Raw genomic sequence first — 23,286 nt, 5'->3', positions numbered from 1 at the left:
TTTGAAGGTGCCATAACACTCATATGCTAAAGTTCTGATCCACAGGAGAATCTCTCAGAAGCTCACAAACAGCAATTTACTTAATTTACACACTACTTTAACAAGCTTGGGTATGTAACCAGGCAACAGTAGATCAGAAGCAGCGAATGAGAATGGGGGTGAGAGGGTGGTAGGAAGTAGGCTTTTTCCTAACAACAAGTGAAAGCTGACAGAAACGGAGACCCAATTCTATACCGCCATGGTTCTCAAACTGCAGCAAACACAGGAATCACCTGCGGGCTTGTTAAAACACAGACTCTGGGTTCTACCTGCAGGGTTTTGGGGAATCTGCGTCTCTGGGGTGGAGCTGAGAATTTGTATCTCAAACAAGTTTTGAGGTGATGCTGATACTGCTGGTCTAGGGACCACATTCTGAGAACCAATGCTGTATAGTAAAAACACACCAAAAGGAAACTCAAAACTAATGAACATTTATTGGTTGAAGGCACACTAGTCTTATACATGCCCCATAATTTGCAGCAAGAGACTCGGGTTATGGTACAGAATCAGGGTAACTACATGTGCTCAGCATTTCCCAAAATGTGGTGCCCAGACCCTGAACAGGTTTTTGGCAAAAATGAGGTTCAAGGAAACACTGGATTAAAATGTGACATCTGGGCTTCCCTGGCGGCGCAGTGGTTAAGAATCCGCCTGCCAATGCAGGGGACAAGGGTTCGAGCCCTGGTTTGGGAAGATCCCACATGCTGTGGAGCAACTACTGAGCCTGCGCTCTAGAGCCCGCTAGCCACAACTACTGAAGACTGTGCGCCTAGAGCCCGCGCTGCGCGACAAAAGATGCCACCGCAGTGAGAAGCCCACGCACCGCAACGAAGAGTAGCCCCCCACTAGCCGCAACTAGAGAAAGCCCACGCGCGGCAACGATGACCCAACACAGCCAAAAATAAATAAAATAAATTAAAAAATAAAAGAAATAAAATGTGACATCTCACAAACTTACATGATCTTGGAATCCTTTACTAGCCAATCACTTGATACCATCTTGCTTGTTTTCACGGAACACTGACTGGGAAAAATGGTGCCCCCGGTCATAAAGAAAATGTTTTTCCATCCAATAAATCACTTAAGAAAGACTGCTGGTATCTTTTAGAACTATTTCCAATCAAAATGGTTAAAACTGGTAAAAAGGTTTGGCGCCTAGAAGGATAAACTCTCCACCAACCCAACTGCTTCAGTGCAGATTATAACAAGCAAATACTGACAGTGAAGACAGAAGTTGCTGTGAGGGGAAAAGAAGGCCATGGTTCTAAGCAGAGAACCCAATTTAGTTTGAAATGAAATCAATGAAATGAAAAAAAAATACCTTTTCCAGCAATACATTTCCCCAGATCACTGAGGATCTCTCTCCGTTCCTTCACACTGGCTGTTGTCACCTTCCCTGCAAAACGCTTTAGTGTCTCAGAAACCTGTGAAGACCAAGCCCACAGAGAAAAATTTCAGCAGTCAAACTACAAAACATTGCCCGGGCCGGGGGGAGGGGGGGCGGAAACAGAGAGAGCAAGCAAGCTGTGGGAGGTGCAGAACTCAGTGAAGCTCTCTCTAACCCAGGGTTTCTCAACCTCCACACTCCTGACTTTGGGGGCTGCCTTTATACATCGTAGGATTTCAAGCAGCGTTTCTGGCCTCTACCCAATGGACACCAGTAGCAGCACCCCATCCTCCCACCACAGCTGCGGCAACCCCAACTGTTTCCAGACATTGTCAAACATCTCCTGGGGGACACAATCACCCCCAGTTGAGTGAGATGTACTGCTTTTAACCCAACCAGTCAGCCACTCAGTATACCTCATTTAAACGTGGACAAAAAGAGGCAAGGTCAAAGGCAAAGACCTCAGGACAGAAAATATCCCTTCCAAACTATGCAAAATCTAGGAAGGGCCTACTAAATGCCAGGTATGTTCCCTTTATATTATCTCTTGTAAACCTCCCATAAGAAGGAGTATCCTGGCAACTCATAAACACAGTTGGCTAGCGGGTAAAAGGTCAAGAAATTGAATCCCAGCTCTGCCTCCTACCAGCTGTGGAAACTCAGTCAAATTATATCATTTCCTTGACCCTCTGATTCCCCATCTATACAGGCAACAGCACCTACCTCATGACTGTTAAACAGAGACTAAATGAGACAGTGTATGTAGAGCATTTACCTCTCATCCTGAGCACAAAATCAGCTACTACTACCAGCAAGCCTTCCAGACAGGCACCATATCCCCATTTCACAGGTGATGAAGAAACCAACTCCCAGAGAAGAAGCCACTGCTCAGACTGAACCTGTGGGCCACAGCACCTGCATTTCTGAAACTAAACCTGAAACCAACAGGTCTAAAAACTGATGCTAACAAGTCCTTAGCTTTCAACCACCATCCATGTTACCACAACTGCAACCCCTGCACAGGAACATAAGCATAAGACCTAGAAAGAGGGGCAGTTTGCAAATATTCCTGAAAATCTGGCTCCTGAACAATATTCTACAGGCTACAAAGCAGGCAGGTTGTAGATACATGAGCAGTTGAGCAGGGCATAATAAGACCCAAGTGGGTAACACCCGCCCTCTTTTTCTTTTGAGGGTATTTCACGGACAGGCCTTATTAGTAGAATAAGACTCAAGGGTGCATAGAGAGAGAAAGTAATACTGAGTTCTTCTTACAGATAAATCCCTGCTATAATTCTATTAGCAATGAATAAAATCATGTCCAAAACTGTCTTCTACACAAATTATTTGTTTTAATATTGTCTCTTGTTTTTATAGTCATTCACGTATGTAATTAAAGAGTCAAAAAGTTCTGGGAGGTTTGCTCTAAAAATCAGTCGCATGCCCTCACACACAAGGACAATCTCTTTCACCAATATTGGCTCATTATTTTGGTAGTTATCGCCATATCTCTAAATAATTTGCTTGTGCTGCTACTTCTGCCTTTCTACCAAAGACCTCTCTCCCTCTTCAACCCTACCGGAGACCCTCCCCATATCCCTGACACAATTCCTTTGTTTCATAATATGGGTTAGCCCAGTAATTCAGTGTTTACATTATATGCAAATGGTATTCAATTTCCATTTAATAAACTGTTTACTCTCTTGCACAGCTTTTTTAAAATTAACCCTGGAGTTAAATAAAGGCTCCCAATGCCCATTCCCTCCTCACATCAGTTTGCCTTGTTTTATCTGTTCTAATTAATAATTCAATCTCAAACTTTCTGCCACTTGTCTAAATCTCAATACATTTAGGCAGACCAGGTATTCTACCAAATTCCATTTTCCTGAAGAAGCCTCTCCCAGTGCTTTCCTACCTGCCCCAATTTGGTGGGTGATCTCCTACAGCTGGGACTCTATCACCCTGAAAATGTACTCTTTCTTGTGTTTGGGTAAAGTACATCCTCCATCTCGTGAAGTCCTTGCAAGTTTGAAAATGTTTTGGCCTCCTACCTGAAGTTTGTCTGGGTACAGAATTCTAGGTTGAAGTTTTCCTAGAATACTGAAGACCTTTCTTCACTGAGTTCTAGCTTTCATTACTGCTGGGAAACCCAACGCCATTCTGGTTCTTGATCCTTTGTCTGAGACCTGATTTTCCCCCCTGGAAGTTTCTAAGATCTTCTTTTTGTGTCCAAGGTTCTAAAATTTCACATTAATGTGCTTTGTTGTGAGTCTGTTTTCATCCATTGTACTGAGCATTTTTGATCTGAAAACACATGCTTCCGTTCGCAGAAAGTATGTTGAATTATTTTGTTGATGATTTCCGTGGATATTGGACCTCCCACACTTTTGTGTGGTCCTGTTTTACAGAACAAGTTTTCTCCAGAGAGAAAACTTTCAGGCTTTTCCCAAGATGGAGAAAGGAAGCTGGGGCTCTGACTGCATCTGAAAAGGGCTTTCAACCAATCCTCCTAACTTAGCCCCTCCCCACTCACCCTCACTTCCAGAGGTTAGCTGATACCACCAATTCCCAGCTGTCAGAGATTCTGCAACGTAAATCAGGTTGGTTCTCAGCTTTCTTAACTTGGCTTAGGATTCATTTCCCTTGGGTCTGCTGAGCCCTTTACCACTTATCACTTTCTAGCTTCCAAAAGTTTGCTGCTATTGTCTGCTCCCCATTCTTCCAATTCTCTTTTTTTTTCCCAACTCTTTACTAGTTTTAGTGACGCTGGAGGAGATAGCAAAAATAGATGCATATATATAATCCACCCTTTACCTAAAATTCTCACATAGTTGTTTTTCCATGCTAATATTAAATTCCTGGCTATAGTTTCTCCCCCAAAGATGAAAGAGCCTTTCAGGTTCAAGGCTCTTCTTTTTCTTAATCAGAAAATGAATGTTACCCACTTGGGATCCTGTCAGAATAAAACTGAGGAAGATCCTTCAGAGAAGTCATTTGCTGGTGAGATCAGATGCAAAGAGCTTAAATGTTCACAGGTTTCTCTCTAGAGGAGCACCGTCCAGTAGAACTTTCTGTGTTGATGGAAATGTTCTTCTGCACTGTACAATGCAGTAGTCACCAGCCACATATGGCTACCGGTGCACTGAAATGTGGCTAGTGCAACCGAATAACTGAATTTTTAATTTCATTTAATTTTAGCTAACTTAAGTAGCCGCTTGCCTATTAATTAACTAGCTACCATACTGAACAACACAGCACTGGAGAGATTTTTTGTTTTGCATTTGAGTTTTAATGTTACACAGTCAGCGTGTATTCTCCCAACCCTTTTCAAAATACCCAGGAGACTATGCTTTTCTTTCCAGGATTCACTATAACAAACTTGGAACAAATTACCAGCCCCCTGGGACTTCCCTGGTGGTCCAGTGAGTAAGACTACGCTCCCAATGCAGGGGGCCCGGGTTCGTTCCCTGGTCGGGAACTAGGTCCCCACATGCGAGCCTCAACTAAGAAGTCCACATGCCGAAACTAAAACCCGGCGCCGCCTAAATAAATAAATATTAAAAAAAAAAAACAACTACCAGCCCGTCCCTTGCACAGGAAACTCGCAATTCGCATCTTTTTTTTGTTTTGTTTTGTTTGCGGTACGCGGGCCTCTCACCGTCACGGCCCCTCCCGCTGCGGAGCACAGGCTCACGGACGCGCAAGCTCAGCGGCCATGGCTCACGGGCCCAGCCGCTCCGCGGCATATGGGATCTTCCCGGACCGGGGCACGAACCCGTGTTCCCTGCATCGGCAAGCGGATTCGCAACCACTGTGCCACCAGGGAAGCCCAATTCGCATCTTTTGAATGCTCAGGTTAAGGAGTCACTCTCTGGCCTCAGGTCCTCCCTATCAAAATCAATTAATCTCCTCACCCTGATACCCAAGTGAGCCATGCTGTCCTTTAGAGACCCATTTCCTTTTCCCATAATATTGTCTTTTCACCCTAAAACACGGCTAAAAGGAGGATGGGGTGGAGGAAAAAGGCCTTCCCCAGCTCTTCCCTTAACTATGAGGCACTTCACAGGTAATAACACTCAAGGTGACAAGACTCTCCCTGAATTATGACAGTTCTTTTATCTAACGCTGCACCTAATAACAACCATCAACATGGAGTCCTACTTTCTTTCACTGACTCCTCACAACAACCCTACACGACAGGTACTAGTTTAGCCCCATTTTATGGATGAAAAGACTGAGAATTGGCAGGGTTAAGAAACTTGCCCAGCGTCTCAGAGAAACTGAAACTGACCAAGACTCCAACTCAGATCTGTATGAATCCAAAGAATATGCTATAAATCCGGGCACATAGTAGGTGCTTGAGAAATATTTGCTGAACACAGAGTTTAAGAGGGAGTTGGCGTTGGCCGGGGCTCACTGCTGGAGGGCTTCGGAGAAATGGAGCAGAGACTCCTTGAAAGAGGAACTTCGGTAACTCCGGAACCGGGGAGGGCCCGACGGGTTCCAGCCGCCGAGGCCGGAGTCCCTGATTCCTCGAGCCCGCGGCCGGTCCGCGCCACCCGGGCCGGGAGCCGGGACGAAGCCGGGTCCGGGAACGACCGGCCCAAAGCGGCCCCTGGACCGCGCCCTCCGCAGCCGCCGGCCCCCGGCCCCCGGCCCCCTACGCCAGCGGCACTAGCGGTCCTGCCCGACCGCCGCCGTCCGCGCCCCGTCGCTGGCCGCGTTGGCCTCGCAGCCGCCCACCTCACCTGCGTGTCCGCCGCCATCCTGCCGGCGCTGACTCCGGAACCGCTTCCGGAGCGCTTCCGGGTCACAGCGCGGGCCCACACCGCAGAGTGAGGCCGGGATAGTGTTGGGGCCCGGGGCCGGATGGCGGCCGCGGCAGCCTGGGCTTCGAGGCGGGAAACTGGACTGGGTACCGGGGTGAGCGCCGGGGACTATCAAGGTCTCCTCCCCAGGGCCTTTCTCAGCCCGGCCTCGTGGGAGACGGGGGTCCCTGAAGGTTTGTAACGCGGCGCGACCGCCCTGCAGACATCGACCCACGAGTACGCAGGTCCGGCCCAGACACCCCCGTGTGAGCCTCTCCTGCGTGAAAACCATTTTACAGAAGTGTGTCCTAGATGCTTCCTAGAGGAGTTCCCTTGATAACAGGAACTGAGCTCGCTAAAAGGCAGGCAGCCAACTCGTGTCTTATCCTATTAAGAGTTTGTACCCCAGCGGTGGACAATGTGAGGGTTTAAAAACAGGGGTATACCTGGCAGTCAGGGGAGGACTCTGGAGCTGAGAGAAAAGCCTGCCCAGGGACAGCTCCTTAAGACAAGGTCACAGGGTGGGAGGCTGCAGGTAGTGGGCCTCATGGTCCAGTTGCTTAAGTTTTATTCAGCATGCAGACCTGCCAACTCTGTAACTAGTTCAAATACGGTCTGCACAGCTCAGTTGTCCCTGTTAGCAACGGCTTTCAAAACTTTTGAGTCCTGGTTACAACTAGCACATTACTGGGTGACCCAGTGCAAATCGATAAGTGAAACCTAAGATTCACAACACCTACAGCATCAGCTGTTCTATCTCCTTAAATAACGGTCACCACTAAACTCATCATTAATCACATCACCACCCAGTTTGAAAAACTCTGGCAGCACTCATCCAGTGCTTATCTCAATATGACACCTACTCAAAGTATCTTGGAGTGACCCAGCATAGTGGCCTGATGGTCATGGAATCAATTCTATTTAATAAGAATACAATTAAAGCTGGGTCCACAAAAAGTACAGGATGCTAGGAGAGCAGTCCTTCACTTACAAAGAGGACACCAAATGTCAACTCCAAATAAAGCTCTATGATTTTACCATGGCTTCAGTTTCTAGCACACAGAACTATAACCTCAAAATGCACAAAATGAAAAATCCAGAGACTTGTAAGAGAAGTAAGCCTTTATTTCCTTGTTTCACAAATAAAGCCGGCTGAGTTGGCTGCTTTTTGGTGATTAGTCAAAGAGACCAAATCCCATGTCCTCATCCGACTCCTCCGACTCTTCCTTTGCTTCAACCTTGGCTGGGGCTGCAGCAGCAGCAGCAGGAGCAGCAGTGCTGGCAGCTGCCACAGGGGCAGCAGCCACAAATGCAGATGGATCAGCCAAGAAGGCCTTGACCTAAAGCAAGGGGAAAAGTTCATGGTCAAAATAGTCCGTCTACACCCCCTACTACCCACAACCCTTCAGCCTCTGCAGAGCTCAAAAGTTTTAAGGACCAATTTCCGTATCAGTGAAATCTTATTCTCGAAGTGACCAGACAGGACAGCTTGGGTATAGCCTGGTGATCTTAGGCCCAGCTCTTACCTGTTAACTAAGCCCCCTTTAAGTCTCTTGTAATTTCTAAAGTCGCGAACACGCCTCCCCTGCCTCCCAACCTCAAGTATACAGTTGGCCCTCTGTATCCAGAGGTTTCACATTCACAGACTGAACCAACTGCTGATCAAAAAAATTAAAAAATTTCCGAAAAGCAAAACCTGAATTTTCTGCACGGGGGCAGTTATTTACATTGTATTTACAACCATTTACATAGCATTCACATTGTATTAGGTATTGTAAGTAACCTAGAAATATTATTTAACATAACACCATTTTATACAAGGGACTTGAGCACCCATGGATTTGGTGTCCGTGGGGAGCCCTGGAACGAGTCCCCTAGGGTTTCTATACTCTTAAAAATGTATCTGCTACATAAAACACTACTATAAAAACACTAACGGGCAGCTATTTATCCTCCTGCTAATAACTGTCAGGTCTGCTGTGGTCCTGGTGGATTTTTTTTATACCTTTTCAGCAAGTGGGAAGGTGTAATCAGTCTCCACAGACAAAGCCAGGACCCGCTTGTACCCACTGATGATAGAATGGGGTACAGATGCAACAGTTGGGTAACCAATCTGCAGACATATGCTGGCAACATTGCGGACACCCTGTGGAAGGAAGGGAAAAAAAAAGAAAAAAAAAAATCACACTTCAGGTGTGATATCTTTGCTGTTGAGTCCAAGCAAAGCTCGACAGCAAACAAGACTTGCTAGATTAGTATATTAGTCTCACACAGGACAATTCACCTCACACCAAATGCTTCTGGCAGGGAAATTCAGACCCAATAATTTATAAATGCTTCTTGCTGTTATTCTCAACATGGGCGTTCCCTATACCATGATGGTGGCATTTACGTCAAAAGCCACCATCTTGTGAAAATATGAACTATTAACATAACCATTGCATTCCAAGAGAGAAAAACATTAAATTAGTTCCAGATGTGAATTTCATTCACTAGTGAGATTTCCAAAAGTAACTGGAGTTAAGAGTATGTATAATTGCAATGTTCCGTTCATCCAATAAAAAAGGAATTATATCTCCTACCACCTTATTTGTTAACTAGAGGATATATTAGTGGCAAAAACTAAGCAATAACAGTCCCTGAAAGAGTCCATCTTCCCAAGACAGGGTACTTGGCAACACTGATGTATTAACTATCTCATCTTCTCGTTCGTCTTTTGACTCACTGACACTACTCAAAATCTCACATCTTACTGCACACCCTAGAATAACAGCCTTTACCATGTGCCCAGCACTGTTCTAAGGCTTTACATTCATAAATTCATTATCCTTCAACAATCTTATATTGTTATTGCCATTTACAGACAAGGAAACTGAGGTACAGATTAAACAACTGTCCCTGGTTATTACACTGCTAGTCAGCTGCATGGCCAGGATTCAGTCTGAAGCTAGACACGCTCTCAACTATTAATGCAAGAAGAGCCTGGAATGGACAGCATGTACCTCCAGGAAGCGAGAATGCAGAGTTTCCTCTGTGATGTCAAGTACTTCAGGGTTATAGATGCTGCCACTGTCAAACACCTGCTGGATGACCAGCCCAAAGGAGAAGGGGGAGATGTTCAGCATGTTCAGCAACGTGGCTTCACTGGCTCCCACTTTGTCTCCAGTCTTAATCAGCTGCACATCACTCTGAAGAACAAGGGAGCTGGCAGTTAACACCTGGACATCCAGCAGGTTGGCAGCAACTGAGCCTGGCTAGCACTGGCAAGCCAGGTCCACTCACCAGGATTTCGATGGTGCCCCTGGAGATTTTAGTGGTGATGCCTAAAGCCTGGAAGAAGGAGGTCTTCTCAGGCCCCAGACCAGTGTTCTGGGCAGGCACAGTGACTTCGCATGGGGCTATGGCACCAGCACGGGCGGCAGCTGGCACCTGAACAAAAAAATGAGAAACAGTGAGAAGTCTTCTCTCCACAGACACAACCTGAGAACGGTCAGTTTTGTTGCTTTTACGGAGCCAAAATTAATAAGGTCTCTCCAACCAACCTGATTCTCCCCTTACCTTATTGGCCAGCAGCATGTCCCTGATCTCAGTGAGGTCCTCCTTGGTGAACACAAAGCCCACGTTCCCCCGGATGTGAGGCAACAGTCTGCAAAGAGAAGTTTATGGGAGACAGTCACTTTTCAGTACCGTTCTTCTCCAGGAAAAGGAAGGAGGACACTGAGAAGGGCGGATAAAGATGCCCAGGAGGATGAACTGACTTCTCCAAAGCTGGGTTGTTTTCCAGATGCCCTCGGATGGCCTTGCGCATCATTGTATTTTTGCCCATCAGTACCACGGCCTTCCCTCGGAGAGACATGCGGATCTGCTGCATCTGCTTGGAGCCCACATTGTCTGCTCCCACAATGAAGCATTTCGGATAATCATCCAGAAGTTGCTACAGAAACAAGCCACAAACAAGCAACGTTTCACAGGACAAAAGAGGGAAGAGATTAATAGAAACCAAATCCCACAATAACTGCTTTCCATCTCACTCCCTTTCTTCTATGCTTTTGAAATGTCTCAAAGACTGGGACAATTCCTCTTACTGCCAGCTGCCCGAGTTAAAACAACGCTACATTTTCAAAGATTTGCTTGCTGAGTATGAATGGTAAAAATTATGTTTCTACATTCAATCAAAAAATTTTGCTTGTAACTTTCATTTTTAATTTTTCCCAACCATGAAGCATGTTTGTTTCACCAAATCAGCTGCATTAATACAAAAAAAATACTTTTCCAAGTAAGATTAGATTTAAATTATTCAAAATACAACATAAAGCAAATACAGTAAAATATTGCTTGTAGGACCTAAGTTGCGGGTATATGATTTTACAATTCTTTTAAGTTTTTTGTGAGTCTGAATCCCTGAATGAATGGGGAAGAATACAATGGACTAAACTCTACAACGCATCCTAATGCCTGAAGAGCAGCATGGTTAGCATTTCTAGGCAGGGGAAGACCCAACTCAAGGCCATCCAAGAGAAAGCATTCACTTAAAGTTTAGTTTCTTGACTAATAGGACCTGAATATGCAACAACTTGACTTTATAATGAGTCACTCATTGCCTCAGACCTTCCCAAACAAGGAGGCAGGGGAGTAAAAGTACGATGAGCGCTATTTGGAAGCCGACAGACCTGGGCGTTAATGCTGTTACCCTAGGAGCCACTTAACGTGCCTGAGCCTATTTACCTGCAACAAAGGGAGGAGAAAGGGCGCGCATCTCGGGAAACTGGCAAGATTAAATGAGATTTGCCTAAAACGACCTAATGTGGTAATAGGCACTCAGCACATGGCTGCTGATTGTCTCCGTTAGTGCCCGGGGCCGAAGCAGCACGGTGGGCGGCTGGGACCCACCCCGCACTTACGATGATCTTAAGGAAGTAATTGGACTTCCAGGTCGCCCTGTCTTCCCTGGGCATCACTGCGGTGCGTCAGGGATTGCCACGCAGGGTTTAAAGACGATGTCACTGAAGAGAAAAAGGGAGCTCAAGACACCCCGACACAAGTCCCCAAGACATGGCGGGCTCCAAGCCCAAGGCACACGTGGAGCAGACCACGCGCGGGCGCCCGCCGCCCCGGCCCGGCCCTGCATTTGCCGCCGCCGCGGCCCAGACCAAACAGGCCCAGACCCTGCAGTCCCGAAGCGTCCCCCCCCCAAAGAACCCCCAAAGAACCACATCCTCCCCGCCGCCAGTCCCGGGCGAGACTGCAGGTCACGAACGAACCTCACCCCAGGACGCCTGACGAGAGAAAGGCCTCGCGCCGGCTTGCATATTTTATAGGTGAACGAAGCAGCCAATTAAAAGCTGCGGACAGCGCCCCCATCTATTGGCTGGGGTCAACGTCTGTCTGGAGGAGCCGGATTGATACAGACAACCATTGGATGATATCGGTGCCATTCCATCCAACAGGAAGCTTCCTTTAAACGAGGTAGTTAAAGGAGGGCACTGCTGTGTGTTGGAGGACCTTTCACAGAGTTGCTTCCCTCTGCTGGGCTGGAGCCGCTCTCGTGCAGGCGCTAGAGTTTGCGAGCTGAGTCCACGTTTCTTCCGGTCAAGTCGCAACTAAAGAGTATGACGTGGAGCTGAGAAATAATTGCTCATGAAAAAAAAAAAAGGAAAAAAAAAATTGCTCATGGTTTAGAAACAGAATGGTCTCTTGTCTCCTCTGCAGTTTGTTCTCCCTATCGAAACAAAGGAATCCTTTAAAACCTAAGTCGGATCATTTCCTCATCTGCTCAGAACTGTTTGAAGGCTCCCCATTTTCCCCTCAGTAAAAAGCCTAAAACTTAAATAGCCTGCAAGGTTCTACATGATCTGTTCCCCACCTCCACACCTATAATCTAATCTCCGATTTGCCTACTGATTCATTTCCTTCCAGCCGGATGATGTTGCACTAGCTATTATCTCTTCCCGGAAGCCTTCTTGCCGATATCCACACCTCCATCGAGTCTTCGCTCAAATATCACCTGCTGGAGGCCTACCCTGATTGCCCTATTCAAAATTACCCCATAACCACTCCCACTCCCCCCCTTCCTCTGTTCTTTTTGGCAGCACTTACACCTTGTAACACACTATATAATTTATTTGTTCCATTGTTGTTTGTCTCTCTCCAGATATTTTTGCCTTGTGCCTGGCACATAGTGAGCTTATAATAAATATTTGTTGAATAAATGGATGCAGGGTTTGCAGACAGATAACCTTGGATTCATATCCTTGTTCTGCCACTTGCTAGCTGTGTCATCTTAGGAAGTGATTTCACCTTGCTGACCCTCTGTTTCCCTTTCCTTATCGGTAAAATGGGGATAATAGTATTCACATTCTAGAGCGATATGTCTTAAGACAACACAGTTCCTGGAATATAGGAGGAAATCACTAGATGTCAACTTATTTTATTACACCTTCATTCAACACTTATTTGAACAATTGTGCTACATCAATAAATATCTTTTGGGACTTCCCTGGTGGCACAGTGGATAAGACTCCATGCTCCCAATGTGGGGGGCCCGGGTTCAATCTCTGGTCAGGGGACGAGATCCCACACACATGCCACAACTAAGGAGCCCTGGAGACACAACTAAGGAGCCCACCTGCCGCAACTAAGACCCGGCACAACCAAATAAATAGAATAAAATAAATATGTTTTTAATGAATGAGCTTAGATCCTAGGTCGGAAGTGGGGAGGGGTTCTCCTTATCTCCACCCTTTTCACTTGACCAAGTTAGAAACCTTGGTATGTTGTTTTCAAGCCTCCTGGTGACTCTGATGATGGGCCTGTATAGAGAACTGCTGGAGTCCATTACTGCTAAGATCTCTTTTTAGTGACAATGTATTGATATAACTGCATGCTCAGCATTGTGCTAAGTACTTTGTGCACATTACCACTGTTAATCTTTGCAACAATCCCCCAAGGAGGTACAGTATTAGTATTTCACTTTTATTGATAAGAAAATTCACAGAGGTTAAATAATACACCCAAGTCCATCAGCTGATAAGTGGTGGCTTCAGAACCGAAATCTGGGAGAAAGTTCAAAGCCCATGGGCCTCACTATGCTATACAGTCCCTTCCAAACCTTAAGGCTGTTTCCCTCCAAATGCACTTTTCCAAGTATATACGTTTTCACATAGTAACTTCCCAAGGACATCCTGGCTCTAATGATATAAATATAAATATGTCTCTAATTATAGTACATCAATATAATGGAATACCATGAAGCCATTAAAAATGATGCACATATTTATTTATTGACATGGTTAAATACAAAGTATAATTGAGTGAAAAAACAAATTACAATGAAGTGTACTGTGTTCATTTATAGAAATAAATCCAACATGGGCTGGAAATATTATCTTTGGGTGAGGGGTGAAGGTGATTTTCACTTCTGAGCTTACTGTGAAAGGGTCAGGGTTCAGACTAGAAGTCAACAAGCAGCTTTTGGAGGACCATTCCAAACAACAGGAAAACTATGAAGTTACAAAGCTGTCCAGGAAGCTCTCAAGGGCCCAGGACTGGAGTTCTGGCTCTGACAAGAGCGAGGGAGCATGCAAATACAGACATGACCACCAGGGGGAAGTCGAGAACCATCCTCAACTGTAAGTGAAGCCACTTTCAACTGGAAGGTTTTACACCCGAGGTGTGGTGCCGGAACGTGGGAGTGGTGGTGTCTGGTCAATGTAGGAACACAGACAGAGACAAGCCCTGGGTTCATACCCTGTCTCTGTGCTCATTCACAGGATACCTTGTGCACGTCGGTTCTATCTGAACCTCTTTCCCCATCCATGAGTGTAAGGCCACCCCCAGGCCCATGTAAGGATGCCCTTGGCGAATCCATGGCAAATTGCAGTGGGCAGGGCCTGACCCATGCAGGAAGCCAGGAGGACCACAAGTGCCCTGTGGGACAGGGATCCCATCCCCAGGGCTTTGGCCTCAAGTAAGTGAACTTCAATGATTTACCCCCAAACTGTGGTCCTTGTGAGCCTGGGGAGGGTTTGGTATCTTTTCTGGGACTAAGCTGTTAATCCCAGACCACAGAGAAACGGCACTAGCACAGGTGAAAATAATGGCAAACTTTATTGGCATAAATCACAGGAATTGAAATGGGGAAAAGCCAGGTTATAAGTTTACAGAGAAAAAAAATTAAAATCAAATGATCAAATAACCATTGACCCAGAGGGTGGACCTCTGAAACCCCAGGTCCTCTAGGGGAGGGGTCACTGTAAACAGAGCAATAAGGCCTGTGGGTAGACGTGGAGACATCAGACCCGTGGCGGGGCCTGGCTGACCTCCCCAGACCCGGGCTGCTCTCAGCCCTGCCACCAAGGAGGGACCCTCTTCCCTCCCTGGGAAGCCTCCTTGAGAGCCTCAGCACACCCAGCCTCTGCTAGGAGGCTAGCGAAGTGGTCTGGCTCTTCCTCACTTTAGACCACACTGGGACCCCGTTCCACTAACCCAGAACCCCAGCCCTACCTATCTCATCCTTGGGGGAGAACACTCTGGGGGCTTCCTGTTGCTTCAGCGAGATCTTGTCCTTTTGCCGAGAATCCTAGCAGGCCCCCAGCCAACGACCTGGGCTCTTTTCCCCAGGACACCAGTCTCCAGGGAGGGCAGGAAATTTGGGGAAGGGATGCACCCAGTGGAATCAACAAGACTAATGGTCAAAATCAGACACCAGCTTTCCTGAGGAGGCAGAAGAGCCCCAGAGAAGCAGTGAGAAGGCCGAGAATGTTCTCTTTGTTGCCAGAAAGTTCACAGGGGAGTGGACACTCCTAATGGCTAACTTAGGAAACAGCACCCCCAAAGTGTACTTCCCCCTTCTCCTCCCTCAGGAACAGGACGGATGAGGTTCGGAATTCTAGGCCCCAAAGGGCAAGACACCCTTAAGGCCGGTTTCAGTGAAGAGCTTGCTGGCCTGGATAGTAAGGAAGGGGTTTCAAAATACAGCAGTTTATAAAAAACAGTCCTTGTGAGCTGTGAAGTTAAAGAAGGGCAGTCACAGAGCTGCTCCCAGTTCACCTGCTTGTGCTAAGAAAAAATAAAATACAAATTGCTTCACCCCCTCCAAGCCCTCAGTACAAGGCAAACCCCATATACCAGAGCCACCGTGGCATACACAGGACAGTGGCAGTGCACACGGGGGAAAGGTACAAAAGGAGACGTCTTTAAAATCTCTTCAAAATCATTTTTGTATAGAGAAGTAAAAGCAACTCAGACGATATGAATTCAAACCTCAGTGTAGAAATCTACCAAAGTTGGTACAGTGTCCAGGCACGGGGTGAAACCCCACCTCACACCATCCCCGGAGAAGGAGAAAGTGATTATAAAACATTATTGCTGGAGAGGCCATTCTCAGTAGAACCAGAGAAGTTACAGGGGTCGGAAGGCAGCTGCCCAGGCCTGGGGAGACTGGAAGGGCAGGAGGCGCACAAGGAATCTTCCGTGGCCCCTTGGACACTTCCGCCCTTGGATGGATGGATGGGTGGATGCTGGCATTGTCTGGAGGGAGCTGCTGTCCCCCCAATACTCTCAAAACAAGGATAATTAGGTTGTGGGGGGGGATATGGATGAAAAGAGGCCCCCATGTGACCCTGCCTGCCCTCCCCACCCCCATCCCCAGCTCCACTGCCGAAATATGAGTGAGATGGCTCCAGTGTGGGGTGCTGTACTGGCCAGGCGGGTTCGTGGGGACACAGGTGGAGCCCTCCAGCCTCTGCCTCTGGGGAGGGTGAAGAGCTGGCAGTCTGGGGGGAGCTGCAGGAGGAGGAAGGAGGCCCAGAGGCTCTGGCAGGGGGTAAGAAAAGCAGGCGGGACCCCTCAGGACCCTCTTGCCATCCTGCACCAGCCAAGGACGTGGTTCCAGTTTCAGTCGGGTTTGCCCCTTCACCCCTAAGCGAGGCCTCTGGGTCACAGTAGCAGTTGGGAGCCTGGGCCGGGAAGCGGGGCAGAGGAAGGGATGAGCGCGCCTAGCAGAAGAGCTTGACGAAGCAGTTCTGACAGTAAGGCTTGTCGTTCTGCTCCTTGAAGGTGCCCTTGTTGAGCTGCTTGAGGCAGAAGGCACAGACAAAGTGCTCCGGGTGGAACTTCTTGGCCATGGCGGTGATGCAGCGGCCCGTGATGGGCTTCTGGCAGCCGGAGCACAGCGAGCCCCGCCGCTCGTGGTAGTGCACCTCACAGTAGGGCTGCCCGTCGTGCTCGAAGAAGCTGCCGTTGACAAATGGTGTGAAGCACTCCTGGAGACAGAAGAGGGGTGGGGCGGGGGGGGCAGGGGGCTCAGGCTGGGGCTGGGGCCTGAGGCAGCTCCCAGGTGATGGGCAGGAGACAGTCAGGGTGATCACACTCGAAATGATTCTCCCTTGCTGAGCATCCTCTATGTGCCAAGTGTGGGGCTAAACGCTTATTGAAGTCTCCCAATGACCTTGACTTGCCACTGCCTGAATTCAGACACGGATCTTGCGCCTGGGCACTTCAGCAGGTGGCTTAATGGTGTGCCCAGAAACCCTGGTGTCGAGAAAAGGGTTCCAGGGTCAAACTCTGCATCCTAGATTCCCATTTGGAGATCCAAAGGCACGCTTAGGTATTAAAGGCTCTGAGAAGTCTGGCAATGAACAGTTTCCCAAACTTATTTGATCAGGGGACACTTACTGGATCTCTAATAACATCTGGGGGACATTACCCCCCAGAATGCAGTCTGGAAACCATTGCCCATTTCCGCTGAGGCTGCTAAATGCTTGCATTATCTCATTTCACTCTCACACACCCTTCTCCCAAACATGACCCGTCTCAGGGCTGCTGCACAGGACCACCTTGCTCTTGGTTTCTGCCAGCCTCAGTACGAGCCCTGGCCCAGGACCTACTGGACTTGAAGGAGTGTACCCCCTGCCTTCTCACCTCATTAATACCCCCAAACAGGGCCTGTAAATCGGATTCAGAAAGCACAGTGAGGTAGGCCCTTCTCTCCCCACTGCCCGCTCTCGGCCCCCTCCAGAGGAGGGCTGGGGGCCCCTTACCCGACACACAAAGCACTCAGGATGCCACAGGGTGTTAAGGGCCGAGATGTAGTTCTCCAGGATGGCTCGGGCACAGCCGCCACACTTGGGGGCGAACATGTCAAAGTAATCCTTCCGGCAGTAGGCCTTGCCGTCTTTCTCGTGGAACCCTGAGGAGGGGGGGTGTGGGGGGCAGATGAGGCCTCCAGAGGAGGAGCCACCCTGACTCCAGCCTCAGCAAGGTCTCCCACCATGCCCCCGCCTCCCCAATGCTCCGGGCGACAGCGAGTGAGAAGGTACCACTCAGTACCTTCAGGCCCAAAGAAGGCTCCACACTGGGCACAGAAGAAGTGCTCGGGGTGCCACGTCCGGTCAAGGGCTGTCACCACTTTCTGTGAAAGCAAAGTGTGGGACCAGAGCTGAGCGCTGCCCCACTGGACAGATCCCACAGTTGAGACCCACAGGCAAGGCCGTCCTTCCACCCTGCCCCCAGCCCCAGCAAAGGAAAGAGTATAACACTCCCAAGATGGGGGTCTCTCCCAACTGTGCTCTGAATACCACTGAGAATTCTGACTTATTGAAGAATGTGATATGTCAGGCACACTCTGTCTCCTTTAATCCTCATGTGCAGTTGAGATCATAGGTTCTATTGTGACTCCCATTTTATAAGGGAAGAAACTCAGGCTCAGAGAGGCTAGACGTTTCCCTAACATCACACAGCAGGAGAGTGAGGGAGCCATCACTTCACTCCATTTACCTGGGCAGGGCTCCTAACCTCTGGGAGTCTCAGCAGAAGGGAATCGGGGATGAGAGGTAGCGCTGCTTAATGTGCATTAAGACGGGCCGTGCATCCGGCCTGAGTGTGAATCCCAGTTTCCAAGCTGTGTGGGCTCGGCCACATAATGTGACCTCTCTGAGCCTCAGGTGGCACCACCTGCACCCAGGAACTCACATCCAGGATGGGCCCGTTGCAATAGTAGCAGCGTGGAGAGAAGAGGTTGTGATAGTCCTTTTCACAGTAGGGCTGTCCATCCCGCTCAAAGAAGTTCCGGGATCCGATCTCCTCCTGGCAGTGGGTGCAGACAAAGTGCTCTGGGTGCCACGTCTTCCCCATGGCGGTCACGACCTGAGGAGAGAGGCAGGATACGGTTCAGGACGCAGGTCTGCCACAAAGCACCCTCCCAGAGAAGCCAAGGTCCCGTGCCCACCTACCGCTCCCTCTCCTGCCCCACCCACCCCATCATCACCTGCCCCGCGATGGGTTTCTTGCAGGCCCCGCAGACCCCCTTGGCGACCGTGGCGACCCCCAGTTTGTTCAGGTCAGACTGCAGGCTCCCCAGCATGCTGTCAAGCTGGCTCCCAGGCTTTGGGGGCCCTCCCGGGGGAGAGCTGCTCCCTGTCTTCCCCTGGGCCATGAACTGTGGAGAGAGGGGAGAAGGCAGGTGAGGACATCTGGGCCTTGGGGGATGAGGTTCGCAGCACCAGGGGCTCTCCCCTCTCCTGGACAGATGGGCTGAAGGAGGCAGGAAGTGCAGCCCCTCCAGGGGCTTCAGAAGCCCTCAAGGTGGGAGTGGCACCTGCAAGACATTCTGGTGTCAGAGGGGCTCACGGTGGGCCTGACTGAGCCCTGGGAACACATGGCAAGCAGGACATTAAGCCCCAGCCTTGGCACTGACCCCTCCCTCGTCCTGCCCTTCAGGGCTGCTCTGGCTGCCGTTCGGAGGCCAGCCGGCCGCCCAGCACAGCTCTCCGTCCGCTCTTTGTTCCAGGCCCTGGATCTTAGACAGGGGAGGAAACAAGAATAAGAATTTCTTTTTTCTTAATTAAGAAAGAAAGGAGACCTTGTCATCGGACCATTTCACAAAAAGGACTTTAGGATGAAATGTAAGGATGTTTTTTTTTTCCCCTACTAGCAGTACCAACATCAGGAGAAAAAGTCTAGAGAAAAACAATCACGAGAGAGAGGCCCAGGGAGAGATGAAGAGGGAGAGAGAGGTAAGCCAACCAAAAGGTGCAGGACTTAGGGAGGGGAGGTGATGGGGCCGGAGAGCAAGGAGGCCTCGCCAGGTACTGGGTCTGGGGCTGAAGGGGGGGGATAGGTTTTGCTTTTCCTTCTGGAAAATGGCTTCCTCAGATGGAGCCTGGGGCAGGACCGAGGGGCGGCAGGAAGGGGCAGGCAGAGGGGAGGCCCCACGGGGAAGAAAGAGGGCGGCTGATGTCTCGGGGGTGAGAGCGTGGACATCAGGTTAAGCGAGGGTCCAGGGTCAAGGCCAGGTCTCAGGAAGGACCATGGTACCATGCAGGGCTTGTGGATGGAGGAACAGAGGGGATGTGTATGTGTGCAGAGTGGGAACACCACTCGAGCATAAGGACAGGGACAGGTAGGGCTGGTGTCAGGGCCCCGGGAGGCCTGCCTGCATCGGGGGGAAGAGTGGGTCCTCGTCGGTCTGGCAGCCCATGGACCTCACAGAGTGGGGCGCAGGAGTGGGCGGGGTGGGGCCCTGCACACCGTCTTCCCGTGGCCCCGCCCCAGCACTCTGGACCCCGGGGGGACCTCGAGGAAGAGCCGAGGGCCCCAGGGTGGAGGAGGTGGGCGGGCTGGGCCGGGGAGAAGAGCTGCTGGCCGAGGCGTCTTTGCGATGCTGGAGCAAAGGGCTGGGAGGAGAAGGAGAAGGCAGAACAGAGAAGGTTCTTCTCAGGGGAATGGGAGAGCCAGGAGGGAAGACAACCTGGGAGAAAGAAGAGAGGGAGAGAGATGAAGGCAACGGTGGAGGAAACATCAGCTCAGCAAGTAGGGGCTCCCTGGGGCCCTCCCACTCTGACACCAAGAGTGAGGCTGGCCTCACAAGGCCACGGGATGCAGAACCCCCCCCCGCCACATGCCAAACTTCCCCTCTGGCTGCTGCTGGGGAAGAACTGGAGGACCTCCGCCCTGGCCCAGCCCTGGGCAGCTACTCACTACCTTCTCTACCAGCTGCCCCCTAGCCCGCCTCCCACACGGCTGCACAGTGATGACGACGCCCTCGGTCAGCCAGTCCTGGGCAGAGGCCCCCGCGGCCCCCTCGGCCTCCTCCACCTCCGGCTGGATGCCCAGCCGACCCTGCAGCTCCGCGATGAGCCGCTCCTGGGACGGGGTCCTGCTCAGGGTGGCGGGGTCCAGCCGGCGACGAGGGGAGGGCTCCCGGGACATGGGGTGAGCGTGGCCGGTCTCCCGGCTCCTTCTGATCATGGAGCGGATCTGGGGGGGGGGGGAGGGAAGCTGTCACAGGCCACTCTGGGCTCAGCAGATGCTGCTCAGTCCACACTCGAGAGCCCCCAGGAGGGGTGGGCAGGACCAAACCACCAGAGAAGAGCCAAGCTGAGCTAGGGTGGAGGCAGGGGGCAGAGCAGACACCCTCCAAGTCAGCCCTGACCTTGGGTAAGACACTTCACTTCCAGGGCCTCAGCTTCTCCATCCTTGAAATGGGGTAACGGTATTTTCTCAGCTGCCTTACAGGGTTATTACAAGAATTATTTGAAAGAATGTAAGTGGACATTCTTGAAAGGGCATAAGAATTTCCCTTCTTCCCTCCCTCCCTTCCTAATTTGTAGTAGAAAAAATGTGGTCTTTCCTTACAGTAAATCCTTCAACCAGGTTTTTTTTTTCCTTGTTTACATTATAACCTACTTGTTTCTAGCACTTTGGTTATTATTATTTATTTTTGGCCGCGCTGTGTGTCATGCGGTATCTTAGTTTCCTGACCAGGGATCAAACCCGTGCCCCCTGCACTGGGAGCGTGCAGTCTTAACCACTGGACTGCCAGGGAAGTCCTGGTTTGGTTATATTTGTTGTTGTTTCATTTTACTTTGTTTTTGAAAAGGGCCTAACATTTTAATCAAGAAGCGAATAATAACCGTTAACGTCAGCCACGGCTTATTGGGGACCGTGTGCTATGTTCTTTCTAAGCACCTTCCAGGCATTACTTCATTTAGTCCTCTGGACAGCTCTGGGGCAAATGGTCTATTACCCTCATTTTAAAGAAGAAAACTGAGGCTGGTGCGGGCGTTGCCCAAGGTCACCCAGGGAGCAAGTGTTGGAGGCGTCGTTTGTATTCAGTTCTATCTGGTTCCCAAGCCCATGTTTTTCACCATTCCACACACATCCCATCAGGATGTCAGGGGAAGCTCATCTGAAGGAAAAAGCCTTAATCAAGCAAGAGGCAGGGTGACACTAAGAGAAATTCCAGGGCCCAGGGAGCTCCGCTGGCCCCACAGAGCCCACTGCCCAGGGCTGGTTGTCAGGGTCTCAGGCCACGGCATCTCGGAATCGGCTGCCCAAGCAAACATGCGCAGAGTGGGAGGCTGCATGCAATTAGCCAGGCGTGGTCCACATGGGGGCCATGCCTAGCAGCCGTGCGAGCTCACGCCTGCCTGGCCAGAGGTGGAAATCCTCTCCATGGTGTTGGGTGTGTCCATGACCACAGCCTGTGGAAGTTCTGGCCGTTCCCTCCTGGCCTCTGCAGCGGCTTCGGTGGTGCCCTCTGGCCTCCTGGGGGTCTCGGGTCTCTGGGCTGGCCTGACCAGGCTGCCCCCCGTGGCCGTCTCTCCACCTAACTGCTCCTCCTCAACTGGGGCATGGCATCTGCTCTCTGGCTCCCCTGGCTCTGGCCTTGCCCTCTCCTTCTGCTGTCCACGTGCCTTCGTGAGACTCCAGGTATCCGGTAAGATAGCCTGACGGTCCACGGCCATGGCGGCTGGCTCGATTACTTCCTGGAAGCTGGGCGTAGCTCCCCGGGGGCACTCAGGCCTAAGCGCCTCCAGAGCCCTCGGCCACTCCCATGTGGCAGCCACAGCCTCTCCTGGGCACAAAGGGTTGGCTGACAGCACTTGGGGTTCCCCAGCCTCCTGGGAACCTGTGCACCCAGCGTGGGGTAGCGTGTGGCCGGGAGGCACCCTGGAGAGCTCACTCACCAGGCTCGCGTTTGGTGGGTCCCTCCAAACACGAGCCTGGCTCTCTGCACCCGGTGGCCCCAGAGAACTCTCCGTGGAGGGAGACCTTGAGTTGGGGGTGTCAGGCATCTCCCCAAGGCCAGTCAAATCAAGCCAGCTGGGGGTCACATTGTCCTCAGGGCAGAGGACCTCCAGGGTGTGGCCGTGGCCTCGAGGGGAGGGTTTCCTAGGGGGTGGCAGGAATACATAGGGCCCAGGAGGAGGAGGAGAAAGTATGTGGTGTGGGGATGGAGCTGAGCTGGGCAGCAGCCTTGGGGAGCTCAAGGCCACAGCAGAGGAGCTGGTCTAGAGGAGAAAGACAAAAGACAGAGGGGAGAGGAGAGAGAGTTGGGAGAGATGAGGAAGGAAGCCCACTGCAAGGGGCAGGCTGGGCCTCAGGGCTCTGAGAGTCCCCGTCTACACTGACAAGACCAAGGTGGTGGCGAAGCTGAGGCATGAGGACTGGCCCTGGAAGAAGACCCAGCCCCCAGAAAGGTTTTCCTGGGCTTCATATCCCTGGCTCCCATCAAACCCAGGCGCAGAAAGCAGCCTCTGAGCCATGCCTGTCGGGCACTGCCCCCCGCCAACCCCAAGTACAGACGAGGGAGAAAAAGCTAAGGTGAGGTGGGTCTCGGGGAGGTCAGCCCAGGCACCAATCAAGGGACAGACAGCCACAGGCAGCTCTCAGCTCTGTCTCTCCCAGACAATCCCAGCTCTCCTACATCCCCCGAGACCTTGCTTCAGGGGCACAGTGAGAACCAGTGCAGCTTCTCAAGGGATCTCAGAAAAGCAGCACAGCCTAAAGGGTGCTGGGGCAGGGCTCCCTCGGGCCAACTCCTGAGTCCAGTGTACTTGCTCCTGACGGTGGCCACTCAGAACCACTGGCACATGAGGGCCACAAGCCCAGGCCGCACCCATCCCCCCCGCCCCGTGAAACCCCAGCCGAAGGGAGGCTTGGAGGCATCAATGGGGCCAAGAGCCGGCTCCCCTCCTCCGATTCCCTAAGTCATGCCCCCGTGGAAGGGTGGAGTCAGCAACTGTTGGCGAGTTCAGTCACCATCAGTCC

At 50.6% G+C, this 23,286-nt stretch overlaps 3 protein-coding genes across 4 annotated transcripts in view; all 3 read right to left on the bottom strand.

Moving 5' to 3' along the window:
* GCN1 (GCN1 activator of EIF2AK4) overlaps positions 1 to 6,192 on the bottom strand; it is a gene marked incomplete at its 5' end in the record, with an annotated part of 57,218 nt that extends 51,026 nt beyond the window's left edge. Inside the window, 2 exons of the mRNA XM_082853506.1 lie at positions 1,361 to 1,463; positions 6,175 to 6,192. Coding sequence (XP_082709632.1) covers positions 1,361 to 1,463; positions 6,175 to 6,192 — 121 coding nt within the window. The remainder of the gene's footprint in view (positions 1 to 1,360; positions 1,464 to 6,174) is intronic.
* A 1,146-nt stretch (positions 6,193 to 7,338) lies between these two features.
* RPLP0 (ribosomal protein lateral stalk subunit P0) lies at positions 7,339 to 11,514 on the bottom strand. Its single transcript, XM_082852877.1, has 8 exons — positions 11,496 to 11,514; positions 11,136 to 11,237; positions 9,993 to 10,168; positions 9,793 to 9,880; positions 9,517 to 9,663; positions 9,237 to 9,422; positions 8,240 to 8,380; positions 7,339 to 7,574 (listed from the first exon to the last, which is right to left on the bottom strand). The coding sequence occupies exons 2-8, from the start codon at positions 11,187 to 11,189 to the stop codon at positions 7,410 to 7,412; spliced, it is 957 nt and encodes a 318-aa protein (XP_082709003.1). The 5' UTR covers positions 11,190 to 11,237; positions 11,496 to 11,514; the 3' UTR covers positions 7,339 to 7,409.
* A 2,878-nt stretch (positions 11,515 to 14,392) lies between these two features.
* PXN (paxillin) overlaps positions 14,393 to 23,286 on the bottom strand; it is a 44,886-nt gene continuing 35,992 nt past the window's right edge. Inside the window, exons 7-15 of one of the 2 annotated variants that reach the window (XM_082853507.1) lie at positions 21,663 to 22,526; positions 20,215 to 20,490; positions 19,667 to 19,981; positions 18,929 to 19,030; positions 18,500 to 18,670; positions 18,205 to 18,378; positions 17,563 to 17,644; positions 17,274 to 17,422; positions 14,393 to 16,496 (exon numbers count right to left, since the gene is read on the bottom strand). In XM_082853507.1, the coding sequence (XP_082709633.1) occupies positions 16,230 to 16,496; positions 17,274 to 17,422; positions 17,563 to 17,644; positions 18,205 to 18,378; positions 18,500 to 18,670; positions 18,929 to 19,030; positions 19,667 to 19,981; positions 20,215 to 20,490; positions 21,663 to 22,526 (2,400 nt within the window). In that variant the 3' untranslated portion in view covers positions 14,393 to 16,229. The remainder of the gene's footprint in view (positions 16,497 to 17,273; positions 17,423 to 17,562; positions 17,645 to 18,204; positions 18,379 to 18,499; positions 18,671 to 18,928; positions 19,031 to 19,666; positions 19,982 to 20,214; positions 20,491 to 21,662; positions 22,527 to 23,286) is intronic. The other variant, XM_082853508.1, reaches the window with a different exon arrangement.

This window comes from Leucopleurus acutus, assembly GCF_964270905.1.
Source record: "Leucopleurus acutus genome assembly, chromosome: 13".
Lineage (NCBI taxonomy): Eukaryota > Metazoa > Chordata > Mammalia > Artiodactyla > Delphinidae > Leucopleurus > Leucopleurus acutus.
This window is presented reverse-complemented; position numbering and strand designations above follow the sequence as displayed.

What these genes read in the sequence shown, in the direction of transcription:
- RPLP0 (XM_082852877.1), bottom strand. Translation starts at nt 11,189, where the DNA reads ATGCCCAGGGAAGACAGGGCGACCTGGAAGTCCAATTACTTCCTTAAG. An exon ending in TGCATTCTCGCTTCCTGGAG is followed by an intron (nt 8,381 to 9,236) that starts GTACATGCTGTC and finishes TTCCTTCCACAG; the next exon opens with GGTGTCCGCAATGTTGCCAG. An exon ending in CCTTCCCACTTGCTGAAAAG is followed by an intron (nt 7,575 to 8,239) that starts GTATAAAAAAAA and finishes CCCTTGCTTTAG; the next exon opens with GTCAAGGCCTTCTTGGCTGA.